This window comes from Ornithorhynchus anatinus, chromosome 1 (genome assembly GCF_004115215.2).
Source record: "Ornithorhynchus anatinus isolate Pmale09 chromosome 1, mOrnAna1.pri.v4, whole genome shotgun sequence".
In the NCBI taxonomy this organism is placed as follows: Eukaryota; Metazoa; Chordata; class Mammalia; order Monotremata; family Ornithorhynchidae; genus Ornithorhynchus; species Ornithorhynchus anatinus.
The window spans coordinates 795,802-818,260 of record NC_041728.1 but is presented as its reverse complement, the minus strand read 5'-3'; the positions used below and the strand labels follow the sequence as shown (position 1 = coordinate 818,260).

The 22,459-nt window shown below is 55.3% G+C and overlaps 1 protein-coding gene across 4 annotated transcripts in view; it reads right to left on the bottom strand.

Annotated features, from left to right (window-relative positions):
- IPO11 (importin 11) overlaps nt 1–22,459 on the bottom strand; it is a 142,864-nt gene that overhangs the window by 79,547 nt on the left and 40,858 nt on the right. For all 4 annotated transcript variants that reach the window (XM_029058977.2, XM_039910339.1, XM_029058981.2 and 1 more), the window contains exons 13-20: nt 21,449–21,539; nt 20,292–20,339; nt 18,529–18,634; nt 15,435–15,561; nt 11,998–12,031; nt 11,241–11,281; nt 6,861–6,977; nt 6,309–6,422 (exon numbers count right to left, since the gene is read on the bottom strand). In XM_029058977.2, coding sequence (XP_028914810.1) covers nt 6,309–6,422; nt 6,861–6,977; nt 11,241–11,281; nt 11,998–12,031; nt 15,435–15,561; nt 18,529–18,634; nt 20,292–20,339; nt 21,449–21,539 — 678 coding nt within the window. The remainder of the gene's footprint in view (nt 1–6,308; nt 6,423–6,860; nt 6,978–11,240; nt 11,282–11,997; nt 12,032–15,434; nt 15,562–18,528; nt 18,635–20,291; nt 20,340–21,448; nt 21,540–22,459) is intronic.

Genomic DNA, 22,459 nt, shown 5'->3' with positions numbered 1-22,459 from the left:
AGGGACAGACACCGGTTCAGCAGACTGACTCGACACAGGCCACTGGAAGTTCTTCGGAGGGTCCCACAGGGGGAGACTGCACCGGCGGTCTGTGGGAAAGTCTGGAGGAGGGAGGTGGGGTTGGGTAAGGCATCTGTCACTTCGAGGCTGTCCTTAAGATGCCCCCGGATTGTGGGGCTTGGCATGCCACCGGGATTCTCTGCAGGGCCTGAGCAGCAGCATTGCTGCCAATAATCTGCCCTGACCAATCAATCGTACCGCATGGCAAAATCTGAATCGCAAGTATCCGTGGCCACGGCTCTGCGGCCTGACCTCCTCGCCCGTCGGCCACTTCCTCTGTCCTCCACTCGTCTCAGGGCAGCCCGCACGGCACTGACCTATTGGCTTCCAAGAGGTGAGTAAGGACCCACGCTGATGGGAAGTTAGGAACATGCGCTCCCGTAACTTATTCCCACCAGTCTTTTCCTCAGAAGTCCAATGCTCCCTGAGCCCAAAAGACACCATGCCAAGCAGAATTCACCCTTCTGGGGTCCCGCTCAGGGTGACAGTCTGGCCCCGGCAGGCCCCCGCGGCTTCCCGCCGGAAAGCCCAAACAAGCTCTGTTCCAGACGACGTCCAGAGCGTCCGCTGCAGAACTCTGACTCAGAAGAAAAGGGAGAAAGCTGCTTGGACTATCTCCCGCCCAGCTGACCTTCCCATCACTGGTAATCACACCGCTTCCCTCACAAGCCCACAACCATGGCAGTGTCCTTGACTCATCTCTCCACTTCAACAATCAGTTACCAAATCTCGTCACCTCATTCTTCACAACTCCAGAAACCGTCCCCTCCTCTCCAACCCAACTGCCGTCACTTTGGTCCAAATAACAACCGCAATAGATAATACTTATAATACTCGTTAAGCACTGGGGTGGGTACAATCAAATTGGGTTGGACACAGTCCCTCTCCCACATGGGGCTCACAGTCTCAATCCCCATTTTACAGACGAGGTAACAGAGGCACAAAGAAGTAGAGTGACTTGCCCAAGGTCACACAGCAGAGAAGTAGCGGAGTCGAGATCAGAACCCATGACTTTCCGACTCCCAGGCCTGTATTCTTGTCTCCACTACTGCATTAGCTTCCTTCCTCTTGGCTTCCAGCTTCCCCCCTCTCCAGGCCACATCATTTTTCAAAAAACGTGGTTCCGCGCACTTCTCAGAAACCTCAACTGGCTGCCCGTTCCTCTCCACCTCGAGCAGAAACTCTTCACCATTGGCTTTAGAGGCGATGAGCTCTCTCCTAGCTATTTATCCTCGTTCCCCTCCCACTACAACCAATCTGTACATTTCTCCACCAGGCGGCCTTCCCTGATTAACTTCTCATCACCGAGTCTTTACCCCCTAAGTACTCTTGTACAAACGGTTATACTTGGTTGCGTGCCCTACCTGGAATTTATTTTACTGTCCATCTCCCCAGCTAGACCGTAAGCTCCTTGAGGTCGAGAAAAGCGTCTACTCAGTCTACCGTACTCTCTCAATCGCTTAGTATGGTGCTCTGCGGAGAGCAGTTATTCAGTATATCCTCACTAGAGCCTACTCCAGCCAACTGTTCCTCTGGAAAGCCGGGAGCACCAGCCTGCAGCCCCGGGGACAAAGGATCCAGTTTGGGCCGGGTCCGTCCTGATTCTCCCAGGATCCTCTCTCCCGCAGTCCTGTAGAGGTCTTCGCTGGGAGAGACACCAGTACAGGGAGAAAGGAGTCAGGATGAGAGTGCTCAGCAGGAATCTGTTCTCTTCTTGAAGGCCTTCCTAAGCCTAGGCTGTAAGCCCGTCAATGGGCAGGGATTGTCTCTATCTGTTGCCCAATTGTCCATTCCAAGCGCTTAGTTCAGTGCTCTGCACATGCTCAATAAATACTACTGAATGAATGAATAAGCCCCTCCCGCACACCCCATACCGGCAGGTAGGTGTCTTGCATCGACCACCTCCTCCCATCTGCAATCCCCACGCCTCGAGAACGTGGATTCAGCCTACCGATCTGACCCTACTCCCCCAAGCCCTCGGGACAGCGCTCTGCCCACGGCAGGCACTCGGTCTGTTTGCCTGATCGGGTCGTGCATTGGCCCCCTGCCCCCTCAACCGGCTGTCAATTCAAAAGACTGAACCCCTATCTGCAACTGGCGGAATGAGGGTGGAAGAGGTACGACGAAGAATCCCACGACACAGGATTGGCGTCTTCAGAAGAAGAAAGAGAGGACCACCCGTCCCTCGGGCTCCCTGGCCCGTCAGAAACCCCACCGGTCACATCCCTTCCGACGGAGCCGCCCGCTCGGAGCCGGCAGCGGGCGTGCTCTTCCCAGGCCGTCAGAACCTCTGCTATCTACCACAGTGACGTGTCCTTATTGTTCCCAGGTCCGACAGACCCCACCGTTCATCCACGGATAAGGATGCCCGATTAGACCGTGAGCCCGTCATTGGGCACGGATTGTCTCTATCTGTTGCCGAACTGTACATTCCAAGCGCTTAGTACAGTGCTCTGCACATAGTAATAGACGCTCAATAGATACTACTGAATGAATGAATGAATGAATGAATCCCTCTTGAACCGACTGATATTTTCAACTCAGACCCCTCTGCTGGGAAGAATTCCCACAGGCTTCTCCCAGACCGGTTGAAGAAAGGCTTCCCTGTGTTTGATTTGAACCTGTCCCCTTCAAGCTCCACAGGCGGGGCCCTGGGGACTTGGAGAATGACCCTTCCAAGCCATCGCCGCTCAAATTCAACCCTGGTCACTCAGGTCCTTTTCCTGAGGGTGCCGAGTTTGGCTTCTCTGCGTGTTGGTGTGCACCCGACGGCTTTCCTCAAAACCCGCCTCTTGGAGCTGAGTTGACTGTGTGCACTCAGGAATCGAAATGGCGGTTGAGCTCGGCCTCCAGGGTGCTCTTTTGGGAACACCTCTGTGGTCAACTCCCCTGCAGAACACCCGTCTGAGCGAGAGAACAACAGGATTGTCCCCTTTTAAGCTGTAGGCATGGTATTGAGCTTACTTTTTCCCTTCAGGTACTTTTTAACCCTCAGGCCCAGGACATGGGGAGACGGCTGCAGCTGTTACATTTCAGAAGAGTAGAAAAGGGCAAAAGAGAACGCTCCAATAAATCAGAAAGGGAAATCTCAATGGCGGGAAATCAGAAAGGGAGATCTCGACGGCGGGGGAGAGAAGAAGACTAGAACTCGGAAAGCCCGCTAGAGGAAGTGACGTGGATCATCTGAACCGTTTCTACGTCCTCCCGGGCGGCTTCCCAAACCGACTGCCCTCCCGCCACCCCGCACTCAAAAAACAGCCAGTAAAGCTTCACCGGGCGACTAGGCTCCGCGGACACTATTCAACGCACAGCCGGGGTCGGGAGGCTAACTTTCAGAAATGGAGATCTGTTTATAGACTCCGGGAAACTCCACTGATTTAGAGGATTTTAAAGTTTGCCGCCACGAGTGGAGAGGGGAAAGACTGGGCCTCGGACTCTCTATGGAGAAACCTCCAGTTGGGAAATAGCATGAGAAGCAGCATGGCCTGGTGGCAGGAGGACGGGCTTGGGACTCAGAGGTCCTGGGTTCCGATCCAGGCTCTGCCCCTTGTCTGCTGTTTGACCTTGGGCAAGCCCTTAACTTCTCTGTGCCTCAGTCACCTCATCTGTAAAATGGGGATTAAGACTGTGAGCCCCATTTGGGACAACCTGATTACCTTATATCTATCCCAGCACTTAGAACAATGCTTGGATCACAGTGAGCGCTTAAACACTATTATTATTATTATTATTAATAAACTGCTTTCACTTCTCCAGAAACCCTGAGCTTCTCGTCTCCCAGGAGAGGGGATACATCCCGGATCCCCAAGGTTCCACCCGCCTCTCTACCAGGGGTTCTGTCAGACACTGCCTCAACTTCCGCCCACAGACCACAGGGTTTAAATCCATCCCCCAAAGGAATGAGTCCTAGAAACGCAATCTAAGATTGACTTCTGAGGAATAATCCCCTGTAAATTCCTTTTGATTAAAACCTCCATCCACCAGTGAGGACATACTAACGAACTGACAGGGGGAGGGATCAGTTGATGGCAAAACCCATATTCCGTTGCTCTCCGGGCCAGCCACCTCAAAGGCAGAAAGAAGCTCAGGACTCCGAGCCAGTGGGCCCTTGTGCCCCTGGAGGCCCCAATAACCCACACTGGGAGGGTACAGGCTTCCCTCCTGAAATGTAAATCTGGGCACACAATCTGCAAACACCTTTGCAGCTGACACCTTCACCAGAAGAAAGCTGCTAAGCCCTTAGGTTACAAAGAGTGCTTCCAGAGAATTACAAAGATTCCCAGGGAAAAGGCCCCATTAACTGACTGGAGGCATGGGGGGAGGGAGGAATCCCCCAGATAGGACAGAAGAGCAGTGGGGGGTGGCAAGGAGGGATGACAGCCCGAGGGCTCTCTTCGGGCACAGCTCTGAGTCCCGCCCGCCCCGCCGGAGGGGTGACTGCCCATTGGGCTGTTCAGAGGCTCCCATGCTCCATCCGGGGTTGTAACTGGGGCAGACTGTAGAACCACCTCCGCGGGGCCATGGGGCTAGGGCCTGCCCCGTCCACCCGTGCTCAGAAAAGGAAACGGGCAAAGCGCTCTAGGTTCTCCAAACTGGCGGGATGGGATCGCGGCAATCACACCCAACTTTGGCACGCTCCCCATCCTCCCAGGACGGCGCTCCACTCTAGCCATACGATGGCATGAATGAGCAACCGGCAAAGGGAGCTGGGAAACGCGGACCGGGAAACACAGACCTGAGGGGGCGGCCGGAGGAGCCCCCGATGCGGAGGGGGGATTGGGAAAAAACAAGAGCAGGGGGAGGAGGGAACTGAGTCCAGGCTGAGCTCCGAGTCCTCAGGCAAGAAGAGCGACGGATGGGCAGAGTTTTCTCTCCCTGACTTGTGGGTGCTCAGTTAGCTTGTTTCACCCCAAACCACGATGAGTGACCGCTCAGCATCGGCCCCTCATCCACCCAACAGCCATTTACTTCTTCCACCTCACACGACCTAGGACATCCCTCAGAGCGGGCGGAAAAGATTGTAAGCTATCCATCTGTTTGCAGTTTTCCATCTCCAGGACTGCACTCCCTAAGAACGTGTTCCCAGACTTCTCCCGGAAGGAGTATCGCCGGGTAGTTGAAAGGCCGAGCCCGGGAAGGGACTCATTTGAGGTCCGGAGCATTCCGGGTGGGGCCTCCGAGGCCAGAGGGGGTAGAGTCGACACGGAGCGGACACCATCCCTTCACCCCAAGGGTGACCGGCAAGCGGAGTCCATTAACCCCGGAGCCAATGAGGGTGAGAATCAGCCCTTCATCCGAGAAGGTTTTGGACCGATTCTTGGATGAGAAATCCTTAGCGGTAGGTCAGGAAAAGAGAGTCTCCAGAGGATCCATCCCAAACTCGACAGCCGGATGCTTATTTTTGGCAGGGGGAGGGTCGTTTAGCTCAAGAGATGGTAAGAGCAGTAAAGGAATCTTTCGAATCCCCCACAAGGAACTATGAAAACCCGTGGCACATTCTCTACCCACGAGGGGCTTCCACTCTAAAGGGATCTATGCAATTCCCTGCAAAGGCAACCTGTTGCGGTGTTGTAAGTGTGTGCAAGGGAGATGGGGTTGGGACAGGGTGGGAGTGGCTGCTGCAACTGGGGCTCTCAGTTGTGGGGGGGGGGGGGGGGGGCACGAAAGTAGCGCGGAAGAAGCAGGAGGCTGTGTAGACAGGAGACACACTGCGGGCACACACTGCAGGCATTCGCTGTGGGCACTCGGTAAACCCCACTTATGGAACGAATGAATCAGCCACCCGAGAAGGGTGTTGGGTAAAAAGAATCCAGATATAAATTATATCCGAAATGATTTCCCAGGAAAGAACTAGTCACTCCGGACAATCTCTTCCTTTTTCATTCGGTTATTTTATAACTCGGTATTTCTGGAAGCCCCAGGATTAACCGACATCTTAATAAGAGCGAATAAACTACGTCACTTTCGGCTGGTCTCTGCTGGCTGTTTAAAGAGAGGAGCGGAGAGACGCGATCGACTCCGATGACCCAAAAGCAATGGACGAGCTGCCTCCAAAAGCCACTGTCCCAATTTGTCCCCCGCAGTTCCGGGCCCCGAACCGCCAACACAAAAATGTTGCATCAATAGAAACTCTCCCGCAACGGTGGCGCCCCACCGAGCCCTTTCCCCACCCGGCAAAAATCAGAGTAGCTCCCGCCTCTCGAGCGTTGGGGAGGGAGGGCACTGTGCGGAAGAGGTGAGGGATTTACCTGGACCAGATGAATGAGGGTGGTCAAGATGGCACATCTCAGCATGTTATGCTCCTCGCTTTGCTTCCACAGCAGAGGCAAGTACTGAACCAGGCAGCCTACATAGGGCCGAATCTGCGTCGGAGGCAAAAACAGAAAAGGAATCTCAACTTGTCAGGCGGTGAGCGTGGCGCCTGGAGACTGATGACAACTCGAAGACGTTGAAGGAACCGTCTTCCTTTCTAAAGTCCCACAGTAGGAGACACCTTCGGGATTCTGCCACGTGGGCAAGAATTTTTAACGCTGCATTGGAAAAGAACTGTAACTGACAGGATCGCCCCGAGGTGCATCCATCAGGGGTGGCGAAGGAAACGTCCAATGTGAGAAACAGAGCACAGACCACAGAAACCTTACAGATTTTGGTGATCCCTGCCCACGGACAAAGGAAGACGGGAGAACCTTAAGCCGGGTGGGACTGCATCCCCCTCCCCAAGTAGGGCATGTTCAGTCAGCGATGACCAGGCCCTGGACTAGCCCGGGGGGCTAAGGGCCGGGGGCTGGCCTCGACGTTACCTGCACGCTAACTCTCTCGATCACACAGGACAGGACGTGGAGGACGTGCATCTTCGTATCACACTCCGTCACCTGCTGGAGCAGCTGGAAGAGGAGGGTGAACACGGTGTCCAGGTACTGCACGGAAGCAAAGGAAGACCAAGTCGGCGCGGGGAGATCGAGGACGCGGCAGGAAGGCAGGCCCAGTGAGCCGTCCACCCACCATCATCCGAGACGATCGGCAGGGAGCCCGTCTACCCAGGGGTGAAAGCGCTTCCAACACCGGTCAGACCCGTTCCACCCAAGAGGTGGTGGAAGCGCTTTCACCCCTGGGAAGACAGGCTCCATAATTTATGCCCCCGATTACCACCCTGGCGCTCGGGCCCAACCACACGCTTACATGCCCACAACCCCGACCCACACATTCCTTAAGAACTCGCTCACCTCTACTTCGCATCTGTTTCCACCCCAGCTGGCAATTATTTCAGCGCCTGTCCCCTCCCAGGAAGGACCTCAAGGGCTGGGATTGTGACTACTGGACTCTCCCAAGTGCTTAGGATAGTGTCCACGCTCAGGAGTCGCTCAGTAAATAACATCAATGGATCAAACGATTCGCGCCCACCACCTCCAGAGGATTGAGGGCTCGGGCCCGGTTACGGAACACTTCCGACTGCAAAGCGAAACTGAGGCGTTCGGTGGAAGCGCGGCTTCCTCGGTTCCCACCCGACCGATCCCTTCTCTGCCCAGTGCTATCCTTGTACTTGGTAACTCTCCAGCCCCTCTCCCGCTTCCTCCCCACTCTGCTCCTCCACAGGCTCGGGGTTCGGGTTTGAGGGGAGGCCGGAGAGGACCCGGTCGCCCCGGCTCAGCATCCGGGGGCTGGTCGGGGATGCACAGGCAGGCGAAGGTTGAAGAGCCGCACCGGGCCCGGTCCCAAGAAGCAGTGTGGCTCAGCGGAAGGATCACAGGCCTGGGAGTCAGAAGGACCTGGGTTCCAATCCCGGTTCCGCCACACCCCTGCGGTGTCACCTCGGGCAGCTCACTTCATTGGGCCTCAGTTCCCTTATCTGTAAAACGGGGACTAAGAGTCCGTGTGGGACCCGGACCGTGTCCAACCTGATCACCTTGTATCTAGCCCAGCGCTTAGAATACCACTTGGCACAGAGTAAGTGCTTAACAAATACCGTAATTGTTATCATTATCCACCCTGGGGACCAGAAAGCTGTCCAAAAAGTCAGTCCGGCCCTCCCGTCTTTCCCCGCCGGCGCCATCCATCCTCTGTCTTCCCCACCACTGCGATATTCATTCATTCGATAGTATTTATGGAGCGCTTACTATGTGTAGAGCACTGTACTAAGCGCTTGGAATGGACAATTCGGCCACAGATGGAGACAATCCCTGCCCGATGACAGGCTAACCCACCCCCAGTCCCTCGATCCAGCATCCCGCAAGAGCCGCCTGGGCGGGAAGACCTTTTCAGAGGGTCGAGGCACGGGTCCACACCCACCGGCGCCAAGGCTCCCCCGGAAAAAAGCAGACTCCTCTCCTCACCACCCCCCAAGCCCAGCTCCCCAGCCGTAGACCATGCGTCCTTTACAGAGTTGGGGTCTTTTAGATGAGTCGGCTGCTGGGTTCCCACGCGGCAGCCACCACGGTGGGCCTCTGCCCCGCAAGACTACAGCTCTCCCTGAAGACGTGCGTTCGTCCACCGGCCGACGGGCACCCTGGCCCTGCCCTGGCCCTCCTCCGCAAAGTCAGCTGTCTCTTGGGCCCTCCCTTGAGTGAACCCTTCCCCAGCCCTAGGGTAGAACGGCATCACCCCCCTCCTCTTCTCCCCTCAACACGCACCTCGCCCCGGGGAGTGCGGCCCCGCGCCGCCACGGGCGGGAGCCCGAAGAGCAGCGAACCAGAGAGGCCGGGGCGGGTCCCGATCTTGCCCCCGGTCGCCCCCGGGCCCCAGCGGGCGGGCACGCCAACGCCACCCGGGTCACTTGCAGACAAACGGGCCTCGGCTCTCCTCTCGGCCGGTGCTGAAGGGTCTCTGGAGGTGAGGGATTTCAGCTGGTTGTGGCGATGGAGATGGGCTGCCCATTCGGGCAGTGAGAGACGATTGCAGTTCTCATCTCTCTGCTCCTGCCGGGCTCCAGCCTCTTCGCCAGGGCCTATCTGTCTACGGCCACACGCACGAACGCACGAGCACACACGAACACGCACATCCGCCCCCCCCTCAAATGCACATAGGCCCACCCAACTCACACAAACACATCCACGCTCCAAGAAGCCATTTCCGACCGACTGGTACTCGAGCCGATTAGGTCTGTTTTTCGCCTTACTGGGTTGTGGCTCCAGAGCAAAAACTAGTGAATTGCCGACACCATCACACTCACATCGACGGTCTCACAGAGCCTCGAAACAACTGACTTCCACCAGGAGGACTTAATCTCCTCGGGTCACAGTGTCTGGTTAGGGTCGTCCGTTATGTGACCTTCATTTCAAGTCGCTTCCTTTCTCTGGGTCTCAGTTTCCTCCTCGGTAAAACAGATACTTGTCTTCCCTCCTACTTAGAACGTGGTCAAGGAACTGTATCAGATCTCAGTGCCATCTACCTACTTCAGTATTGAGCACAGAATAAATGCTTTACAAACACCACAATGACTGATCTTCCTTAAAAGGTGACTTGGGTTCCATCATTACGCCAAGGGGAAGAACGGGTCACCCTCGGGCCGTGATGGTCCCCGGGCGACGCTCCGGGCAGAAAAGGCCTCCCATTTGATATCCAGCCTCAACGCCCACAAAAGTGTTGCCCGCCCGTCCTGGGACAGACTCAATGGGAGGAACTTTCCACCAGGCAGGAGCCACACCAAAACCCCACTTCACAACAGGGGCCTGGGGACCATTACCCCAGCAGGTTGGGCAGCTGAGCAAATAATAACGATAAAAATGATGGCATTTGTTAAGCCCTTACTATGTGCCAAACGCTGTTCTAAGCACTGGGGTAGATACAAGGTGATGAGGTTGTCCCGCGTGGCGCTCACCGTCTTAATCCCCGTCTCACAGGTGAGCTGAGGCACGGAGGAGTTGAGTGACTTACCCGAAGTCATGCAGCTGATAAGTGGGGGTCCAGGATTAGAACCCACAATCTCTGACTCCCAAGCCCATGCTCCTCTCACTAAACTATGCCGTTTCTCTGAGCGGCCTGGCTGGCGGCTGGCCTGGGGTGGCGTGGACCTCACGCCGGGCATCCGAGGCGCTGAGCCTATCAAAGAGGGGCTCTCCTGCTGACGGGCCGCCTCGCGAGCCCAGTTCCACTCAGGACAACAGGCCAGGCGCTACCGCTCGACGTGGCCGCCCTCCGGCTCCCCGCGGTACACGCCCACCCCACACCCTGCTCTCTTATGGGCAAAACCACATAAGCTCGTTATGGGCAGGGGGCTCATTCTCTCGTGTTGTACTCTCCCAAGCACTTAGAACAGTGTTCTGCGCATAGTAAATGCTCAAAATACCACTGACTGCTCTGTCCTCATCTTTCATCAAAACATACCAAGTCTACTATTACTAACCAAACATGATGAATAATCTTTCTATGCCACCCCGCCGGCTGCCTCAAAACAGCCAGTGAGGCGGGAAGAGCCAGCTAACGCTGAGAGAGAAGCAGCGTGGTCTAGTGGAGAGACCACGGGCCCGGGAGTCAGAAGGTCGTGGGTTCCGATCCCGGCTCTGCCACTTGCCTGCTGTGGGACCACGGGCAAGTCACTTGAGTTCTCTGGGCCTCAGTCACCTCATCTGTAAAATGGGGATTTGAGACTGTGAGCCCCGCGTGGGACAGGGGCTGTGTCCAACCCGATTTGCTTGCATCCATCCCAGCGCTTAGCACGGTGCCTGGCACATGGTAAGTACTTAATAAATTCCATTATTAATACTAATGTTGGTATTCGTTAAGCGCTTACTATGTGCAGAGCACTGGTCTAAGCGCTGGGGTAGATACAGGGTCATCAGGTCGTCCCACGTGAGGCTCACAGTTAATCCCCATTTTCCAGATGAGGTAACTGAGGCCCAGAGAAGTTAAGTGACTTGCCCACAGTCACACAGCTAACAGGTGGCAGAGCCGGAATTCGAACCCATGACCTCTGACTCCCAAGCCCGGGCTCTTTCCACTGAGTCACACTGCTTCTGATCATTATCTCTTATCATTGTCATTATTATTATTATTATACCCACGCCGGTGCTCACAGGTCAAAGAGTAGCCAGCGGCTGTGGGCCTAACATCCGGGCAGATAAAATGTTCCGTTCGCCGTCGGCAACGTGAGCGTAAGAGATACGGAAGTTCATCAAACTACTGGCACAGAAAAGACCAACAGCTTCAGCAATATTATCTTAAAGCCTACAGGGGAATGCTCTTACCGGTAAGAACTGTTCCGTCCTAAACTCAAAATCATCCACGGGTAAATACGGGTTAAGGAAGACAGACGTGTGAACCTACTGTAAGACAACCGCTTCGAATCCATCACGCGAACTAGTCGGCTAAAATGTAAAGAAAACCGGCCCGGGAGAAGAATCGGAATTCAATGCAAAGCGTAAACGGTGGAAAGAATCGTTAGCAGGTCTAACGGGGGCCTTGTTCGGGGCAGGTGTGGGAGAATCGATGGAGTGTGATGTTCGAGGAGGAGGGCGGCGAGCGGCCCCACGTGAGCAAACGGGTCCACGGTGCAGAGGACGGAGAGCGGGGCAAGATGAAGGGAGGTAAAGCGGCAGGTCCGATCTCCTCACACCCCCATCCTTAGCCTCTCCCATGTACGGATGGCCCCATCTGTAAGACGTCGGGCTCCACGGGGGTGACGGAGGGCAGGAAGGGGAGAGGGAGCCTGGGGGGTAAGGGGAAGAGAGAGGTCACGCCACAGGTGGCTCAGTCGGTGACTCGTCCCCTTTCCACCTCCCCCCTGTCGTTCTCCCGCCGTCCCCCCTCATCCCGCTCCTCGTCGGGGCGGAGCTGAAAGACTCTCCTCGGGGCAAGATGGTGCCCGCTGGAGGAACTGCCCTGGACCGGCTGCCCCCGCCCCCGCCTCGGTCTGCACCCCTCCCCCCTCAGAGCAATCACCACCTGGGACCGGGGCCAAACCAAACCGGCCCCACTGCTGCACTGAATTTCCAGAAAGGATATTTAGCTTGAGAGTTGTAGCCGTCTCGATGCGGACCTGAAAAACACAACGCAAACCGTCAGAGGTAAGGGAGGGACAGCGACGGAGGAGATCTGGGGATCCTCGCTCCAGCTCCCCACACCGTGAGAAGCGTCGCTTCTGTTTCTCGTTGCCGCTCACCACGGCTGGCAAACGCCACCTGGCACCAGACCCAGCTCCTTCGGCCGGAGCCGGACGCCAGCGGGGCGTATCCGAGGTGGGCCCTCGGAGTGCGGTCGGGGAAGGCGGAACGAGACATCCCGAGCGCGTCGCCTGCATCTCCCGGTCTCCTCCCTCCCGTCTCCGTGCCTCCCGGGCCCGTCCTCAGACTGCCCCAAGGTCGAGGCTGGGTCTGTCCGCTGCTTGGGAGCGGAGGAGGCGGGTTAGTTCCAGCGCAACGTGGGTTCGCCCGCTCTACGTCGTCTGTAAACCACGCTTCGCTGCGATAGTACCGGAGCGGTCGGGCTCTCGCACAGGGAAGCTGGCGGCTACAAATCGGTCTCGCGTTAAAAGTATCATCTCGGGCCTTCCTTAGCCCGACGGGGCCGGGTGAGAAGAAGATAGGGAGATTTAATATAAAGCAGCGAGACTCCAAAGGAAAGGAGGCCCCGAGATAGTCACGCTGCTCCCACTCTCTTCTTTGTAGCTGATTCTTTTCGATTAAAACATTTGTTCCTTCTTCACCAAGCCCTTCTTGCTGCTCTGAGAAAACAGCTGCCCATCAGGGATATGAGTTAGCCTGGCCCGAGCCCTCTGTGAGCTCTTCTGGCTTCAGCTCTGCCTCTCCCAGGTGGGGCTGGGGGTGGGCGGGGGGGTCGACGGTAGCCAGAGAGGCGATGCGATGACTGGAGGGTATATAGCTTCTGCCGCTCTATCCCCAAGTCGGCACCCTCTCCTCGCCCCAAATCAGCGGAAGGAGGGTGCCCGCCGCGGAGAAGAGGAGACTCCCTACCGACCGTGGCCCGCCAACTTCCGAGTCCCAGTTCGGGGGAAGAGAGGACCCCGCTTCTGCCTCCGGTGAGCCAGGCACCGTAAATCCGCTTGGGTGAAGCTCCCCGTCAATCCATCGGTGGTGTCTCCTGGATGCTCGCGGGGCGGAGCTCTGTACTACGCGCCTGGGAGAGTACAGCCAGGACGCGAGGCACGTCTTCCGCCTAGACTATCCCATCGCCCCCTCTGGACTGTAAGCTCACTGTGGGCAGGGAATGTGTCTGTTTATTGTTATACTGTTCTTTCCCAAGCACTTAACGCAGTGCTCTGCACACAGTAAGTGAAGCAGCGTGGCTTAGTGGCAAGAGCCCGGGCTTGGGAGACAGAGGTCGTGGGTTCTAATCCCGGCTCCGCCACTTAGCTGTGTGACTCTGGGCAAGTCACTTCACTGTGCCTCAGTTACCTTATCTGGAAAATGGGGATTAAGACCGTGAGCCCCATGTGGGACAACCTAATTGCCTTGTATCCCACCCCAGCGCTTAGAACAGTGCTTGGTACACAGCGTTTAAGCCGTCGCGTCCCCGCCAGACCCTTCCCTTAGAGGCACCGAGCCCCGTTCCGCTGCGGGCGCAAGGCCCAGTCTAACGTAGGGCGGGCGGGGAAGCCCGTGCCAACGTCGGGCAGGGGTGGCGGGTGGGCGGCCAGCTGTCCCGCCCGAGAAGCCTCTCGCTCTAGTCGCGGTTCAGACGAGTTCTCCGCGGGCTCTCCCCTGTTGTCCGAATCGCCGTACTTGAGTTTGGGCCCCGGAGAGACACCTCTCCTTTGGCGTCTCTGTGGTCGGAGCGTTGCCAGTGCCCTCTGCGCTCTTCTTCCAGCACAGGCCTCGGAGAGCCGAGCTCCGGTATGGAACCGAAACAACCGCCGGTCGGCCGGTGCCCCCAGCCATGCCCAGCTCACTGGTTGTGGCCCAGCACCACTGCGGCCTTCTTTGAGTTCCTCCACCTCCCTCTTGGGTGTGGCCAGTACTGGCCACGCAGGCAACGGCCTCAACGTTTTTCTTAAAAAGCCCTGTACTTCCACTCTTGATTAATAATAATCGTGGCATTTCTTAAGCGCTTACTATGCGCCAAGCACTAAGCGCTGGGGTGGATACAAGGTAATCAGGTTATGCCACGTGGGGCTGGGACTTTTAATCCTCTTTTTACAGACGAGGTAACTGAGGCACAGAGAAGTTAAGTGACTTGCCCAAATTTCACACAGCAGACAAGTGGAGATGCCTTGCCCGGTAGCTGAGGTGGCCCCAACAGACTGCTCCTGCATCCCTGCCGGAAATCGGGCAGCCCACGGCTCTCCTAAAATCCCACCTCCTGCGGGAAGCCTTCCCCAATTAACTCTCCAACCCCCTAGCCGCCTGTCGTCGCTCTCCCGCGGCACTTCTACACCTCAGGCACAGCCTCGGCGCTCACCTACAGAGGGATGCTGGATTTATGAAACAGCCACACATTTATGTACACTCGATCGTTTTCTCGGCTGTTTCCTCCTGCTGTGCTCATCCTGCTTCTAATTGTCCTTCCACCATCTTGCGTTAGCTCTAGATCATTTCTGCCAGTCTCTCCCTTACCGTTGTATATTTGAGGCCAGGCAACACGTCCTGCTATTGTCGCCTGCTCCCAAGGACTCAGTTCAGCGATTACCACCCAACAAGCGTTCGGCAGTTAAAAGACAAGACTCCTGCCCGCCCCCCCCCCCCCCCCCCCCGGAGGGTCCGGTCCAGCGGGGGAGACGGAGACGAAATTAGAGAGGAAGAAAGAGAGGGTGGAAAGGTGGCTATGAGGACGAACAAGCACTCAAATAATACTGCCGAAGGATACGGACCAAAGGGCTTTAGGGGTTGTGCGTGCGTGCGTACGTGCAGAGGTGACACAGAAGTGCCAAGCTGCTGCTAGTTGGGAGGATGTGACCTGGAGAGACGACGAGCAAATGGGGGAGGCTCCTGGAGGAGGTGGGCTTCCGGTGAGCCTTGGAAGATAGGGAAAATGGCCACCCATATCGACCGTGGGGATCGTCTTCTGCAGAGAAACTCCAACGGTGGGGCTCTGCTTGATCGGGCCCGGGAGACGGGCCGTGGCTGAGAACCGTGCTCAGATTCCGTCCGGGGACGAGGCGGTGACCGACACACGGGCGGGGATGCGGAACTTTCCAACGACAGTCTGGCGGGGAGGCGAAAACACAACTTCCGTCCTGACCCACCGGCCCCTGAGAGGCAGATTTCCCTCTCTGGCTTCCCGAACCAGTCCTCTGGCTGAGTATGAATCTCCCCACTGCGGGGTCTGAGGCCCCCCACCAAGAGGAGGAGAACAAACACTCCCAAGCTCCTTGCTCGACCCCAAGCGCCTCCGCCTGGGGAATTCTAAGACAAGCGCCTCAGTCTCCTCTGAGCACCGGCAAGCACGAGCGTTAGGGCGAGAGAGCTGCGGCTCTGAGCACGTACCACTAAGTCTTGATCTTGCAGCAGGTTACAGATCGCCTCGTACAACATCGGTCTCAAGTCAGACTTGAATTTGACAGAAATCCACTGTCCAATCAGCCAAATCACCCGGCGTCGTAACGGCTTATACCTGCGGGAGGGAGAGGGGTGTGAGGATGAGGGCAGGGGTCGGCCACACTCAACAAGAGGAATCTGTATCACAGAACTATACGAGCAACTTGAAAACTCCATAATCCAAAAGGCAGTACGTACATTTTATATATTTTAGTAAAACACTGGGCCGCATTTGGTGGAATTGATTTTGGTAACATACATAAGCATCAGTACAGTGCTCTGCACACAGTGGGCGCTCGGTAAATAAGATCGAATGAGTGACATGGGAATTATCTAACAGGGGAAGCAGTGTAGCTTTGTGGAAAAAGCACGGGCCTGGAAGTCAGAGGAAGTACCAGAGTTCTCATCCCGGTTCTGCCACGTGGCCGCCGCGTAACCTCGGGCACGTCACTTCCCTTCTCTGGCCCTCGGTCTCCTCATCTGCACAACGGGGATTCAAAACCTGCTCCCCCGCCCCTCTGTCCATCCTATATCTATCCCGGCACTCGGTTCAGCGCCGGACACACAGTAAGCATTTTACAGACGCCATTATAACCGTCATTAACTGTCTAATTCCGACTGGTTTCTTCCCATCGGCGTCGATGAAAATACAACGGTTGGTGATTTGGGGTCAGTGTCCACCTGAATCTTGCTCCACATCCCCAACCAGAACCCGAGCCTGCAATGAACTTCTAGAAAAGGCCACGGCCGTACCCCTTCCACTCGCCCGGCTCCCGTCTGGGCTCTGCGGCGGGGTCCGGGCCGCTCCACTTTTCTTGTCGCTTCTTCTCTCCTCGTCCGCGGCCGGGTCCCCGACTCCAAACCCGGGGGCCTGCGACTGCCCGCGAGGCGGGACCTAAACGCTCGCGCCCCTTCCTCTTACCCTCCCCAACTCCCACCCGCTCAGTGCTCAAACCGTCCCCCGGCAGGGTGACGGAAGGCCGAAGCCCAGATCCTCAGGCCTGAGAAGGGGAAGGCGATATGACTGCACGCTGTGGATCCTGACAGCTGGCATCGGGATGGTGTCCCGGCTCCGCCGCTCCCAAGCCCGGAGCGGGACGGTAGCGGAGCGCATTCCGCGGATGGACTGCCCGGTTGGAGGGTGGTGGGGGTTGGGGTGTGGGGAGGGAGGAGCGGAATCCAGACGTAGGTCAAGGCCGGGAGGGTGAGGGGTGGACTCAGAAGCAGGTCCCGGGCCCGGCGCGTGAACTGGGCTCGTCCGGCAACCTGCCTCACGCACCAGCTGGGGACCGAGAGAACCGGGGGGATGAGTCCGCCGCCCCTCGGGTTCCTGGGACTTACGGACCAGGGAGGAGGACAACCCCTGTCCCATTCTCCAGGCCACAGATGCACGTAACAAGGTAGGACAGAGGAATCTAGAGGGCTACCCCCTCCCTAGGCCCGGCGGCACGCTTTGCGAGCCAAGACGACCCAGGCTCGGATCCTCCGGGCAAAGCCTGTGCCGGTCTGGACCGTGAGGACAGGGTGAGTTTCAACAGTCCAGCAGGCAAACGGGCCCGCCCGGGGACCAGCCGGCTGGAGCAGCAGTGAGCCAGCCCCTTTCCCGGTGGACACGGGCCACGGCCTGCAGTCCAGGAAAACGGTAGCCGCCTTGACCCAGACACTGGGTCGGGTCACGCTGCTGGAGAAGCAGCGTGGCTCCGTGGAAAGAGCCCGGGCTTTGGAGTCAGAGGTCATGAGTTCGACTCCCGGCTCTGCCACTCGTCAGCTGGGTGACCGTGGGCATGTCACTTAACTTCTCTGTGCCTCAGTTCCCTCATCTGTAAAATGGGGGTTAAAAGTGTGTGAGCCCCACGTGGGAGAACCTGATTCCCCTGTGTCTACCCCAGCGCTCAGAACGGTGCTCGGCAAGTAGTAAGCGCTTAACAAATACCAACGTTATTAACATTATTCTTCCCCATCAGGGGTCAGGCCCCCAGGAAACAGGAGTGGGAGGTGCCCCCGGCACCTAAAGGGCAGTCGAGCAGTTGGGCCGGTTGGGCTGAGACAAAACCGGGTGGGGGACTGCCCCTGTTGTCCCCCATCCATCTTCCCCCTCCGACACACAACCTTCCCGCAAGGAGTCTTCAGAGTTGCAGTTCCAAGGGGCACACAGGTGCCACTTTCAGATTGGGTGCCATCGGGGGCCGGGGGGATGCCTGCGGGGGTTTTAAATGGGTGGGGCTGAGAGCAGGGAGACTTCACAGTGAATGAAGCAGAAAGCCAGCGTTTCAGGTCTTCCTACGGTGGACGCAAACGTTCAGAGACCCGGCAGAGAGCTGGGATGAGCGAAGCTGGTAGTCCAACCTAGAAAGTCATGGGGGCCACCGGCCTCCACCAGCCCCTGCGGTGGGCGGCTGCTAAACTTTGCCGGCAGTGTTGGGTGTGGGAAGGTCGGGCTGAGGCAGAGCCGCAGCACCACCGCATCTCAAGCAACACCTCGCACACGACCCTGCCTTCCTACACCAAATCCACTTGTGTCAACGCGTGGATCGCGCCCTAAAAGAGCAGACGAGCCGGGGGATGGACATTCCCCAACTCACCCATCGCACAGGAGTCAAATCGCACTCTGAAAACACACACCAGAGCAGATGATGATAATAATTACGGCATTTGTTAAGCGCTTACTATGTGCCACGCACTGTGCTAAGTGCTACGGGGGATACAAGTAAATCGGGGTGGGTACAGTCCCCGCCCCACGTGGGGCTCGGAGTCTCAATCCCCATTTTACGGACGAGGTAACTGAGGCCCAGAGGAGCGAACTGACTTGCCCAAGGCCACACAGCTGACAAATGGTGACTCCCAGGTCCACGCTCTATCCACTACGCCTCTGGATTTACGATGAAACTGGATTTAAGATTCTTTCTTCTTTCGGTGCCCCCCTGCCCCCTTTGGGCTACTCGATTTAAACCGCGGCCGATTCAACGGAAGTCCCATCGGGGAGAGTTCATACTGCGATCACGCGTTTGTCATCGTTTTGGAAACGTAGTTAAAAGGTACTCGCCTATTATGGGTCACGTGTAGTTCCGGGAGCAGCTGGTTTTTAAACCACTGATCAAAATCCACGCTGTCGAAGAGCTCATAGGCTGCTAATCCAACGGCATTGTACACTGGGGAAGAAAGGTGAGAGGCACAGCCCATCAGCGACTACTCCACCTGATGTCACCAGCAGCGCGCCGCGTCTGTCCAGATCCAGGATGGACATCCCCGGGGCAGAGTCCCCACGGAAGCCACGAGGCACGTCGGCATGGCCCAGAGGAGCTCGGAAAATAACGCTCCGAGGGAACACCCCTTTGGCCACGAATCTGCGTAGGAGCTCTGGAGAACACAGCCTGCCCCGGCGGGGAGGACGGAGGCTGGCGCATGCGCGACATCTAGATGCCCGAGCAACAGACGGCATCCCACGGTGCTTCCCCTGGTCACGGACTCCCCTACCCGGTTCCCCCACCCCCCGGCCCTCCTCGGGACCCCGATGTCCAGGAAGGCTGGCAGTAAGGTGACAGACAAGGCCGAGCACGGTGCTGTCGGCCTCCCAGGCAGATGTCATTCAAGCAAAACTTCCCAGCCGAACAAGATACATTACTCAAAGACACATCCGGTCTGACTCAGTGCTTGGGAGTCCTGCTACCTAAACTGCAATGAATAATAATCCCAAACCCTACCTATCGTGCCCAAAACAGAGATCATCGGGCTCATCGGACTAGCACGGATGCTGTCAAAATGTCTCAACCTGAAATTGGGTTCCCTCCAAGACAACACGGGCAAACCACGGAAGTGCACAGATATGCCAGCGTTCTCGAAGGTTGCCCTTGATTTTACTAGTACTCTCAAACTCAAGTTTTAAGTGAATTTTTTTTTTTTAAAATATTTGCTACTATGCCCCGGGACTGATACAAGCTAATGAGGTTGGACACAGTCCGTGCCCCACACTGGGCTCACGGTCTTAATCCCCTTATTACAGACGATAATGAGGACCTCAGTCCTTATCTGAGGTCCAGAGAAGTCAAGTGACTTGCCCAAGATCCCGGCAGACGAGTGGCAGAGCCAGGATTAGAACCTTAGCATCTTAATCGGTGAACGGTCAAATACAAAATGTCTTTAAAAGAACATCTTTCCAAGGGGGCCAACGGATATAAGGTACTCGGCTCCACGTTTGTAAAGTCGGTTCGTGACCCAGTGGAAAGAGCCCGGGCCCGGGAGTCAGGGAATGTAGGTTCTAATCCTGGCTCCTCTACTTGCCTAGGGTGTAACTTTAGGCGGGTCACTTCACGTCTCCGTTTCTTCACCCGTAAAATGAGAATTCAATGTCTGTTCCTCCCTCCTCCTTTAGACTGTGAGCTCCGTGTCAGGCAGAGATCGGGTCCTACCTAATGTGTATCTAACACTGTGCTTGACCCAGAGTAAGTGCTTAAGAAACTCCACAGTTATTACTAATACTCGTTCTGCACATTTTCTGAGAGAAAATTAAAGATTTCTTGTTGCCCCCAAAATGGAAATAATCCTGAGTGTTAACTGGGGGGGACCTTTCATGAAAATTGGGAAATCAACTATTATCATTGATGTTCTCTTGTTTTTGTTTTGTCCTGTTTTGCTCCGCTGTCTCCTCCGTTTAGACTGTGAGCCCGTCACTGGGCAGGGATTGTTTCTACCTGTTGCCGAATTCTATATTCCAAGAGCTTAGCTCAGTGCTCTGCACATAATAAGCGCTCAATAAATACTACTGAATGAATGATTGAATCATTCTTTCGGGTCAAAAACTGTACTTACCGGCATCTTTAATCAGCAGGGCATTGGTATTGTCCACGTTGGTGGGTCCTGAAGTAAACACATTGTCAGCAGAGGCAGAGATATAGACTAATACGATCAACAAAAGGACTCCCTTCCTTCATTTGAAACCCTCCGAATGCAGCAATTTTCAGGGATTACAATATGCTTACAAAAACTGACGTGAACATTTATAGACACAGGAGAGGTAAAATGTGTAAAAGGGGGAAAAATGTGGAACACTGTCAAAAACAGAAATCCCACAAAAAATATAATGCATGAGAAACGATCAGACACGTGATCCACACCATCTCAAAAATCAAGAGAAAAATGTGATTCTTGGACAAATGGGGCGTTTTCTTCCTGGATTACGACTGACCGACTTTAAGTAAAAATATGTGTGGAAACTGATCTTTCGGGATGGCCCAGTGGGAAAAGCACGGTCCCGGGAGCCAGAGGACGAGTTACAAAGCATTAAATTGAAAAGCTCTGATCGAAGTTAGAGAAGGAGGTTTTCATTGTTCAGGTGACTCTTTCATACCGTGCTAGGTTTGGGCAGAGGGCAAATTCCATTTTTTAAAAAAGTTACTTGGGGTTTTACAGTCCAAAATGTCACCTTTTCCCCACCCTGGGGAAAAAATGCCTCGAGAGATTCACATCAACACAGAAAACACACGCCACTTAACAAGGGTCCCAGCTCAGCCCCGGACATGAACCAAAGCTAAAGACCTTCATTTCACTAGGCATACCTATAACCTCATGGGCACCATCAGAGCCGCAAACTTTTCACTGAGAACATGAGGATGATATGTGGCCAAAGATTTTAGGGGCAATTTGGCCTGGGAGGGGACAAGCTCCCAGGAGCTGACAGGTCAAAAGGGCACCATTCTGTGTCACCTCGGCTCTGGGTCCCGGGAGGAGCAAATCTGGGAGAGTAACTCACAAAGCTGAGGGGCAGGAGGGGAAGAACGAATGTCCTTGTCCCCGGTTGGAATGGGCACCCGTGGGTGGGACAGAACAGTGCGGTAACTTCCTAAAAGCCGGAGCCAAAAGCCAACGAGACCTGGGCCCCACACGGCCAAAAGACAAATCCCCATACGGTGTGAAGATCGTTCATAAAACTGATGCATTCAAAAAATCACCCTAAACCCCGATCTTACCTTGCAGCGTCTGAACCATCTCCAGCAGTACTGGAGTAAGAGTTTGATTATATTCATGGAATATGTCAATAAATAGAACTTCAGTGCAAGGCTGGAGAAAAAGGAGACAAAACTGGGAATGAAATTTGCCGGCCTTCTGACACTGTGGCCCGAGTGCAGACAGTTCCAGACAGGGAAGGAGGCTTGTCAGATTAGGACCATACACATTAAGAACATCAGCAATTTAAGAAAATTATTTGATTTTTTGATTTTGCTTTAGAGAAGAAAGTTGGCCTAGTGGATAGAGCACGGGACTGGGAGTCAGAAGGACCCTGGATCTAATCCCAGCTCTGCCACTTGTCTGCTGTGTGACCTTGGGCAAGTCACTCCATTTCTCCGTTACCTCACCTGTGAAATGCGGATTAAGACCATGAGCCCCACTTGGGCCAGAAACCGCAGCTAACCCGATAGCCTTGTTTCAACCCCAGTGCTTACGACGATGCCTGGCACGTCGTAAGCACTACGAAAAACCCACTATTACTATTATTATTAGGTCGATTACTTCTTTGCAAGAATTTCATGATGTATATCTGTGATAAAATTGCCACAGCGAGGAGGGGCTTTAATACGCACACAACACATTAGAGTTAAATGCCGCCTTCAGTAAAATAAGAAGCATCTTCTTTCCATGGATACCCTAGTAGTGCCCAATTGATCAGGATACCCTATTAAGGGTTGGGTAAGTTATCAATGCATTTTTGAAGTCAACAATCTAACATAAATCCTACACCAAACCCAAAGTATCATCTTCTTCAACACCGAGTAAAAATGATTTCTTCTGGCTTTCAAAAGTATTGAAATTTTGGATCAACTTCCTTCTTCAGAGAAGCAGCGTGGCTCGGTGGAAAGAGCCCGGATTGGGGGTCAGAGGTCATGGGTTCGAATCCCAGCTCTGCCGCTTGTCAGCTGTGTGAGTGGGGCAAGTCACTTCACTTCTCTGGGCCTCAGTTCCCTCATCTGTAAAATGGGGAT